The sequence below is a fragment of the Acipenser ruthenus genome, chromosome 40, assembly GCF_902713425.1.
Source record: "Acipenser ruthenus chromosome 40, fAciRut3.2 maternal haplotype, whole genome shotgun sequence".
NCBI classification, from domain to species: Eukaryota; Metazoa; Chordata; class Actinopteri; order Acipenseriformes; family Acipenseridae; genus Acipenser; species Acipenser ruthenus.
The window spans coordinates 142,907-153,187 of NC_081228.1; the positions used below are offsets into that span (position 1 = coordinate 142,907).

General features: G+C 44.9%; 1 protein-coding gene across 1 annotated transcript; it reads left to right on the forward strand.

Moving 5' to 3' along the window:
• The first annotated feature begins 1,982 nt into the window (after positions 1 to 1,982).
• On the forward strand, positions 1,983 to 10,028 carry LOC117397320 (cilia- and flagella-associated protein HOATZ-like). The gene is made up of 6 exons (XM_059009943.1): positions 1,983 to 2,484; positions 2,740 to 2,778; positions 2,865 to 2,935; positions 7,849 to 7,908; positions 8,480 to 8,532; positions 9,505 to 10,028. Exons 1-6 carry the CDS (start codon positions 2,280 to 2,282, stop codon positions 9,569 to 9,571), a joined length of 495 nt encoding a protein of 164 aa, XP_058865926.1. The 5' UTR covers positions 1,983 to 2,279; the 3' UTR covers positions 9,572 to 10,028.
• The last annotated feature ends 253 nt before the right edge of the window (positions 10,029 to 10,281 follow it).

Here is a 10,281-nt window from a genome sequence, read left to right on the forward strand (position 1 = left end):
TACTGTCATGGCAACGACAGCTGTAAACTATCAAACACCTGTGTTTGTCAGGACAGCGCACGCAGCTCCACCTGGTTCGTGACGTCACGGAGACCCGCCCATGACTACAGGTGGTTTACAAACACTAGAGGAATGTTTAGGGTACGCAAGCTGTTCAGGAGACAAGCGGGTCGTTTCTCAATTCGGAAGATCCCGAGACCGCGCTGTTCTTTAAACTGTCAGGTATTAATCACAGACTTTACACACAGTTATTTATATCTTAGAAAAAAATTAATGTTTTTTTTTTTCTTTTTTTATATTTGAAGGTATAGGCCTACTGTGTTAATTTAATATTGCTTTTCATATATGAAATATATAGTTATATTCATTGGACACGGTGTTTCTCCGTGTCATTGCAGAGATTGTAATATGAATGTATTCTTTTCTTTCACTAATCAGTTGTACACCTTTTTTTCTATAGACACCAGTATTGTATGGATCTGTTTTTCGATGTTTTAAACTTTGTAACCCTGTTGTGTTCACATGAAGCCCCTATACTGTACCTTTTTAAAAGCCCATGCGTTCGATCTCTTTTTCTGTTTTAGGCTCTGGTGCCCTTCGCTCCGCATACCGACGCAGTGAGCTGTACTTGATCTGTAGGCAGTGTAGTTAGATGATTGTCTGAATTCAGCCTACAATCACTAACCACACTACCGACTGAATGGGTACCGATAACGACCAACCAACTGCATAGCTGTGTGGATTAGCGGAAGATCAGATATTCTCGTATATGTGGAGTAAAATCGGTAAAACTATAAAACAGTAAAACCTGGACCCACACCTGTTTCAGAAGATCACCTGCTCTAAGATTATTATTATTATTATTATTATTATTATTATTATTATTATTATTATTATTATTATTATGATGATGATGATGATTATGATTATTATGAGGATGAAGATGATGATGATGATGATGATTATCATTATTATGAGGAGGAGGATGTTCTAGCTGTTGTGGTTTTGCTATTATCTGAACTGGATTTCTGTTGCTCAGTTGTCGTGTTAGTTGCTAACATCATGTCTTGATTATGCGGGCGTGTCTATAGCTTGGTTCAGCCTGGTTACCTGGCAGTGTAGTTAGCTGATTGCGGTGTCCCATCAATCACTAGCCACACAGCCATGTAAACGGGACCTGGGAGCAGCTGCCAATGCAAAACCCAAGAAACACTTGCGCCTGGAATACAGTGGAAATATCAAAACCAAATATCCGGATAACGCATTGTTTACAATGCTGTATTATATAACCTGTAATTATTACCATATTACACCTGAAAAGCGTTTCTGTATGACGTCATATGCGTGTGGTTTATTGTTCTTAATAAATGACGTGTTTTCTAATGCGCCTGATGCGTGTGTTGACTGTGTAGGGAATTAAACCACGTGTTTTACAAGACAATACTAAATGTGAATCTTCAGATGATCTCATTTCAATTAGAACATACATAACAGAAACGAAAGACACCCCCTCCATTTCAACACACGATGCAAAGTCTGTAGTGTGAAAAATAGATCTGATGTGCTAAATATACATGCTGTACATTATTGATCTCAATGGAAGTGAAGCCTCAGGCTATCTTTCAATTGTTTATCATTGCATGTTGCGTGCCCGTTTGTATAAACGAACATGGAATAAAGATGTTAATAAAAACGTCATTCACGCTGCTTTATTACACTTCGCTCTGCTGTTACTGAGAGGCGCTTTTAAGGGATGCCGGTTGAAATGAAAAGTTCTTTTAAATCTGTTTATTTTAAATAAGTTAGTCGATGCTGTCCACACAACGGAAGACATGCGGTGCTAGGTTTTATATGCTGTACCCGCCTCCCGGTCCCATGTCATAAGGGGTCACATCGGGAAAAGGTATTCTGCCCGTGCTAAAGACAAATTAGCAAAAACAACACAACGATGTGGGGCACTAAGGGGGGCCTCCCACAAACACGCAATTAATGAGCCGGTGCTGAAGAATGAATCCACGTCTGATCGGGGGACTCGGTGGCCAGGATATCTTAGGACTCAATGAAGTGGAGTCAATTGTCCCGCAGCCAGGAAAATCTGCGGGTTACTTTTGAAAACGGGGACCGAAATATCTCCACATGTAAGCGCCAGTGAAGAGGGCAGCCAATGAGAACCTGCGCGTCGCGTCTCCAGGGCAACACTCACGGCGTCCTGAGATCTCCATGACGACACTTCCTGAGTGCGGTCTCCGGTCCCGTGTGAAGAACGGAGCGTTACAAACATGTCTTCTGAGCAGAATAGAGAGCAGACCGAAGGACAGTCCGAGTTTGACAGCCAGTGCCTCGTCTTCGCAGGGTCTAAAGAGGAAGACGTTGACTTCGCGAAAGTCTTCTGGAATTCCGTCTCGCTTCACCCGCCGTGGGAGTCTCGGTTGGTTTCTGGCGACATTAGGCAGCGACTCAAAGTCGCAAACAGCAGCCAGCAAAGTGAGTGATATCTGTTTCTCTTTGTGCTTTGAAATAGTTTACAACACGCTTGAATAGGGCTCTTAAAACATTTTAGCGGAAATAAAAAAGGCTATCCATTTTCATGTGCAGTATTGTAAGTGATTAGAAACGCAGTAATGCTGACGTCACTTTTCTTTTTAAAACACGCCACGACATTGCTCGTTAGTATTTTGTGAGATATAATTAAGGTTGTAACAACAGTTAAACGAATCCGGTTTTTCTTCACTTTTTCAGATGCACGTATTTCGCATGCACCTCCAGCTGTGGACACCAGTAAGTAAGACGCAGGCATTTCTTCGTGGTATGGAAACTGTGTTATTTTATTCAAACTGGCTGTGATTTCTGGTCTCTGTTTTTAGGAAAAGAGCCGTTCCTGCTAGAAGCGTATATCAAGGAGAAAACGGAGGAAAAACTGGGGTACTTAGAGAAGGTAAGACAGTTGAGTAACTTTGTAATGAACACTGTGCAGGCTGACCACAAATCAGTCTGGACCTGGACACACTGCAGGAGGGAGTCTGGACCTGGACACACTGCAGGAGGGAGCCTGGACCTGGACACACTGCAGGAGGGAGTCTGGACCTGGACACACTGCAATCGGGATTGCATCCACAACACATTGTCTGTACAATAAATGATCCAGACTATGATAACAGCACAGCCATCGCTTATTGGTGTAAGAGCACAGTAACTGTCTGAATTATTTCTGGCACCACTGTAGTTATCTACAGAAAGCTCCTGTACTGTAAACACAGTAACTAATAGAGCTCAATGAACTCCATTGACAGCCTGTTTCCCCTTGAAAGCGGTGCAATCCATTGCCTTGGCCTGACGAACGATTGATAAGAAGGATGTGATTTGTGAGCACTGAGCTCCGCTGCGGTGCTGCATATGGGGAGCTGCAGTCTCTCTGGCAGTGTATTGACAAGCACTCAGAGGCTTATCAGAGGATCGCTCATTCCTCTGAGGGGCTGGCACTCCTCCTCTGTCTGTCTGTGCACAGAAGAGAAAGCATTCAACACAGGCATTGCTATCGTCACGTCCTCCACAGCACCGTGAAACACAAGAGAAGGGCAGCACAGTTACAAGAGAATCGTTCTTACAGACTAGGGCAAAGCTGCCATCCCGTATGTGATGAGGTGTGTCGCTCTGTTTGTGAGCCCTGCTGGTTCACAACACTTTGCTGTTCATGCACTACATTGTCAAAATGAATGGAAGTCCACAGCAGGTCATATTTATGAGATTATTTACACATCAAGTACCGTTGCAGTGCACTAGCTTGACGTCTCTCTGTTGGGTAAACAGCCCAGTAACATTATGAGAGGATATCTAAGAGTGGATCACAATACAGCCCCGCTCTGAAGGAAGGTTATATCTCCTAATGGCCTGCTAATGCATTCGGCTTCATTTTCTTAATGCAGTGTAATGCTGAGAAGTGAAGCGCAGACTGTGCAGAGCAGCAGTGTCAGCGTTGCGCTCTGCAAAGGATTATCAGGTTGAAGTTGTTCATTTTTGAACTTGGCTTAGCCAGCAATCTATAACTTAATATCCATCAAGCTGAGACCTTGTATTCATTTATAATTCGAATGGTAAATCTGTACTATAAAAAAAAACACACACACACAAAACATGTTTACTGAATGAATATTACAGCGCATCTCTTGAAGTGATTCAGACACTCTGTCCTGCAAGTCGCAGTCCTTTAAGGAGTATTGTCCCATGAAGACTGATCTTCCAAAACTCCCCTGGGAGATCTCAGCAAACCAAAGGGTTAAACTGCACCCCCCCATGGAGCAGCGAGCCCCTTCAGGTCCTGTGGGGCGGTCCTGCGTTAATTGAATTAGCCCAATCCCATTTCATAGACAGACTGGATCAATAGCAACAATCAGGCTTTCTTGTCCGCTGTGTAAAGGGCTTGCTGCAGTGTAAGTGTCTGAATTACATCCTGCTGTAGTTTACGAAGGCAGTGGAGCAATGGAATACCAATCCGTACTGCTGCTGTCTGGCTGTTTATCAGCAGGGCCTCGTTTATCACTGTGCTTGCTGTAACATGCGTTTCTAAACCACACACTTGAGGCCTATGTAGCGAACGGAAGTGGGTCATATTGAGGGAATCATTTTGTCGGCTAGAACCTAATCCACTGCGGCTCCTAGACCGGGATCATATAATGCATGTGTTGATGGTGCAGGCAGCCGCCCCCTCGGTACAGAATTACTGCCCTGGAGCTGAAACCACTTTCCTAAGCCAGGTCACAGGAGACTGATGTGTTAAAACCCTCGGGACGAGCCCCTCTTAAGTGAATGGACCACCGTGTAGTATTAACACAATGTATCTAATTGTGAGGCCTTTCCAGCGTGGCTCCTGAATGCTTCCCAAGTTCCTAATACCTCATTATTAAAGATAATATTGCAGAGACCAAATCTGAGCACAGCATTACAGACATAATACAACCTCATCACAATCTCCCTTGATTTATGCTTTACACTTTTCACTACATCGCTTTTTTTTTTAATGCCTCCTCAAGACAGCGACGGCGATCCGGCTGATATATTGGAGGAAAGCTTTTTAACCATTTAATAAATCGCATCCGCGGCTATAATTCAGCCATTTGTGGACTCTGCGATTTATTGCAGGACTGTAGTACACTGCAGTACTTGTAACAGGAAATGTAGGATTCTTAAAACAAACAATAGAAAATGGAAGGAAATGCTGTTTGGAGGCCTGTCCCCCTGTCCTGGCTCCCTGTCCCTGCTTCCTTGCCTGTGGGTCGCTGCACATCTCTTTCCTGCGCGCTCCTGCGGTTTCCTGACAGCTGTGTGGGGTGGTGTCTGCAGGCCAGCAGAGCAGAGCCTCTCATCTGTGTTACTGGCTCTCCTGTCAGCACACGATGTCACGAGAGCTGGAAGGCCATGGCTGTCCTCAATCCATGGGAAGAGAGGAAGTCCCTCACAGCCGGTTTAGCTGCTGGGATGAAGTTTGATTCTCAGGCTTTAGAAATCACCAAGAGTTCGTTTTTTTCAGCGTTCTTTGGTCAATTTCAGCATTTTTGTAATCCGAATGGCTTCTTGCAGATACGTACAGAACAAAACGACTTTGCAAATTACACTCCATTAAAAAAAAAAAAAGGTTTTACTTCAAAGAAGGCCAAGTAGACAAATGTTTAGACAAATGTTTACTGCTTCATGAAATATCAGAGAGGGCATCCGTCTGTGTGTCACACTGTCACGTGTCATATATCTGCAGCACTGCTTATCAGACTGTCATGAAGCTTGGTATTTCGTATTCGATTCTCTACATCACCCTCTATATAGAACTGAACTCATTTTTCTCGATAAAGTCAAATGAAACCTGCTGAATAATGTTACGTTAACATATTGAATTTGCAGAGTTTCATATACTGTTCTGAAGGCTTCCGGTAGACTTGTGCGATATCGCTTTGATATGTTCCTTGATTGCGTGATGTTTAATAAAAGCTCTGAATGATGTTCCTGTGGTTTTGTTTTTTAGATGCAGTCTCGGTCCTAACACTGTAGGTGCTTCGTGTCTTCGTGTTGCTGCCCTGTCGGTTTCATGTTTAGGGGAGTGTGATCCAGGAATTGGTTTAAATGCTGGGCTGGTTTAAAACAGCTAGGCTTGCTGCTCTGCTCCCTCCACTCAGCAGTAATGTTCTCTCTGATTAATACTAGCAGAGTGCTTTTCATTCATTAGCCCCGATTATAGCTAACTGTGTCCATGTGATTAGGGGGGCTGCGCTATCCCTCACCCACACACATCAATTCATTATGAAGGTTATACGAGTGTATTGAGATGGACTCATTTCTGTACCGCACACCATCTCTCATAGCAGGCTAATCTTTTAATGCTAAGGACAGTCTGTGAACAAAAACAAAGCATACCCGGGGTGCAATGTCAACGCCACTTCAGAATGCTGTGCCTGTCCTTCGAACACATCACCGCAGTATAGTAGCACTTTCACAATTCTTCTATCATGGTTATACTCTGCATTTACCAGCCCTGGCTTACCCATGTTTATTAATATGCTTTACTATACCTTACTGGTCTTTACAGTGCTTCCCTGTGCTTTACCATGCTTTATTACACGTTGCTGTGCTTTACCATGCTTTATTACACATTGCTGTGCTTTACCATGCTTTATTACACGTTGCTGTGCTTTGCCATGCTTTATTACACATTGCTGTGCTTTACCATGCTTTATTACACATTGCTGTGCTTTACCATGCTTTATTACACGTTGCTGTGCTTTACCATGCTTTATTACACATTGCTGTGCTTTACCAGCGTCTCCACTCTGACACGGCTCCTGTCATTGGCTGCTAGTTAAAAATGCATGTTTAAAAATCAGAGTGCTGCAGTTTGACTGTATCTGCTTCTACAACTCACTTGTGGAAAATAATAGAAAACCCTTGTGTTTACTTCTCTGTAACTGTGGACAGTGGTACATTAGCATTCATGATCCAGCAGTACAGCACAACAGACCAGGGGAAGCACTGCTGTAGATTTGAGCTGAATTGCCTGTGAGCTCTCGATAGCCCGTCCTGGATCAGCTGGGATTTATGAGGTTCTGATTGGATGCGGATCCCTTGGGAGGAGCACTTCCTCACAGTATTGCTCATCTGGGAAAGAGATTTGTTCAGATCCTCTTTAACTAACGACCCTTTCAAACCTCTTCCTGAATTCTGGCTCATTAACTTCATGCCTAAAGATCCGGGGGTTCTGAAGAGAAACGAGAGGAACAAGGTGTCTTTTAGTAGCGCACAGCGAAGGGCGGCAGACGGTTTACTTAACGGATACATTTGATAAAGGAATAGAGGGAGCAATCTCATTGGCCCGCACGTGTTCCAGCCAGGTTTCAAGACACTGTTCCTGAAAAAGTGGCTTCATGTTCCCCCAGCTTTAGACATGATCCCAAGAGCTCTGCTGAGGCTGTGACGGATGGGACGACCGAAACAGAAAATCACACAAAGTGACTCTAAACCACAAGAAGAAAACATACCAAGCTAAACAAATCATCTGCATGATAGATAGCGAGTGAACTAAACGGTGTACAGCAGGAATTACAGAATGCATTGGTGGTGAGTTATGTTTCCTGGAGCCCATGCTTCACAGTAAAATGAAGAAGTAGCATCAGTAAATAGGGCTTGTTACATTGATGAAGCGCCGCGCATTTCAACGTGATTTAAAAGCAGGGTGATGCTGCAGAATGTGGTGACTCACGCTACTGCTTTCATTGCAGGATCATTCACATCCTCAAGTACAATCCTAAGCTCTCTGGTGTCCAAAAGGAGTTCCGATTTGACATTTACTTTTCACTGTCTTTTCCACAGGCTAGAAAGAGAGAAGATATCATGGAGCTCCTCCGGAAACAGAGGGCCGAGCGAATCAAGGTGGGGCATGTCGTTCTTCTCAAAATGACATCTGCGTTACACTGCGACTCCCCGTCTGCGTTACACTGCGATTCCCCATCTGCGTTACACTGCGACTCCCCGTCTGCGTTACACTGCGATTCCCCAGCGAGCAGAGCACAGCCTTCCCAGCAGTGGAACACGCAGAGCAGTGCATGATGGGACCGATACGTTCGCACACTTTGTGGTATCGATGTGGCACAGTTAAATTCAGGTGTGTTCATCACGCAGATCCCTTTTCACGAGAGATATGCAACACACAGGGGACCGTTTTGTCAAGGTCTTTACCCCTGTTTTAAAGTAAACATCATCAATCTGTCCAGATGTATTAAGGAGGGACGCTGGCATGGCTGTGGAGTTACGAGGTGATGATGGCACCCGTGAGTCAAGGCAGCCCTGGAGTGGAGATTTTAATATGCTGCACCACGACACCAACACCTCATGACAGCTACATCTGAAACACCACTTCTGTCATTCCCATCAAACTAGCCATTGCCATTTCTTATTGACACAAACAACATTTTATATTTATATATTTATTTGTGCTTTTCAGAAAGAACTGCTATCTCGTCCATACCAACCGAAATATACCCCAAAAGTTCAAAGGTAAGGCCGTAGTTTAAACAAATCGATTGATCTTACCCAGCATGCACTGAGTCTCCCAGGCTCCCGCATGACAGACCCACACATGATTGTAAACCTGGACTGGATTCATGTGACTTCTATGAGGAGAGCTGCATTGAAATGAACAAAGAGACACACAGCTGAAGAGCAGCTCCTGAACTCCTAGTCAAAGCACCTGAAGACAGGCTTCTTAAACACAAGTGTGAAGTAACTGCACTGCACTCTGCAGGACTGCAAGCACCGTGAACAGGTAACAGTGCGCTCATGAAAACCAGATCGTGTCATTCGAACCTGCTGAGCCTGTGAGACTAGCCCAGCAGATGGCCTGAATCCTTTTATCATAAAAGCTACAATGCACAGCCAAGAACAGAGAACAGAAAGCTGCTGAAACAGCTAGAGGATTGCACACTTCACGAGATATGTTCAACCCCCCCACCCCCCACCCCCCACCCACACACACCCCCCGGTGGACGGGTGTGTGCGCGCTGCCATCACTTTGATTGATTACAGCACCAGTTTGAAACCCCCTGGCACGCTGCTCCATGTAGAAACGCTTCTCCAGGCAGTCTGGATTTAGCTGACTGGGCTTCACTTTCCACGATCAGCGATTCCAGCTCATTAACGAGGTTTGGATAGATCAGTGGTCTGGCAGGCAGGCACTTTAACAGAGCCCTGGCACCAGGCACAGGATTTCAATCCACTTTATCACCAGATTCTCTCTGTGTTATGAAGTCTCAGAACGGTGCTGTCTGTGCTGGCCCCTGACCGCTATGAACTGACTATTGATTTAGCTTGAACAGTCCCCGGAGGCATATTGATTTCAGCAGATAGAATCACTGGGAGTTATGCTGTGTGTTTTGCAGGGGTTAATGTTATCTTAATGGTCGCTTGTCACATCCAGGGGGTGAGCTGATATCAAGTTAATTGAAGCCCTTGCTGTATTCTTGTTCACAGTTCCACTGCAGCAGACAGCTCTGAAGAGGCTTGGGAGACCCTGCGGAGCCTCAGAGACTTCAACTGACACCTGGGCAGAGAGAAGCAGGACTGTCCTTCCATTTAGTGTCAATTCCAGGGAAGCCTGTCTGCTATATCCGGGGGGGGGGGGGCAAGCCTGGTCCTGGAGAGACAGTCCTGCAGGCTTTCTGGTTAGCTTTAAATCAGCAGTGACTAAAGACCTGGGTGGAAAGGAAACCAGAAGTGAGTGCGGCTCTCCGGGACCAGGGTCTCCCCCCACCAACCCCAAAACTCTCTCTCAGTCTGAAGACTTCTGGGTAGTCTGTTACTGCCCCACCCCCAGGCACCACAAACCAGTTTTATCCGATTGTGATGAAACTTGGTGAGGACATTCCTTGCACACTGCCCTATCGTTTTTATTTTTATTTTATTATATTCCTAATTGATGAAAACCTCAATAAAGGTCCCAACAAAAGAAATAAGCGTGTCTTTTCTCATGAAACGTTGCAACTATAAGTGGACCTCAATGAAACTAGAGAAACGGGACTGAATCAGGCTGGTGTTTCCGCTCCCGCACGCCCCTGGGTTCATGACGTCACCCCCTGTTGATGCCAATGTAACTCTTACGCCCTCCCTTATATTCAGTATTAAGGGTCAGATCGCTCTCTGATGAGACCAGCATGATGTAAAACTACCAGCCCCACTGGAGTGGAGCTTGAATGAATATTAAAACTCAAACTGACAAGCACTTCACTGGAACAGAGTCACAAAATAACG

Excerpts from the sequence above, each read along its gene's own strand:
- LOC117397320 (XM_059009943.1), top strand. The coding sequence starts at position 2,280 with ATGTCTTCTGAGCAGAATAGAGAGCAGACCGAAGGACAGTCCGAGTTT. Across the intron at positions 2,779-2,864 it reads ACCTCCAGCTGTGGACACCA|GAAAAGAGCCGTTCCTGCTA; the intron begins GTAAGTAAGACG and ends CTCTGTTTTTAG. Across the intron at positions 8,533-9,504 it reads TATACCCCAAAAGTTCAAAG|TTCCACTGCAGCAGACAGCT; the intron begins GTAAGGCCGTAG and ends TCTTGTTCACAG.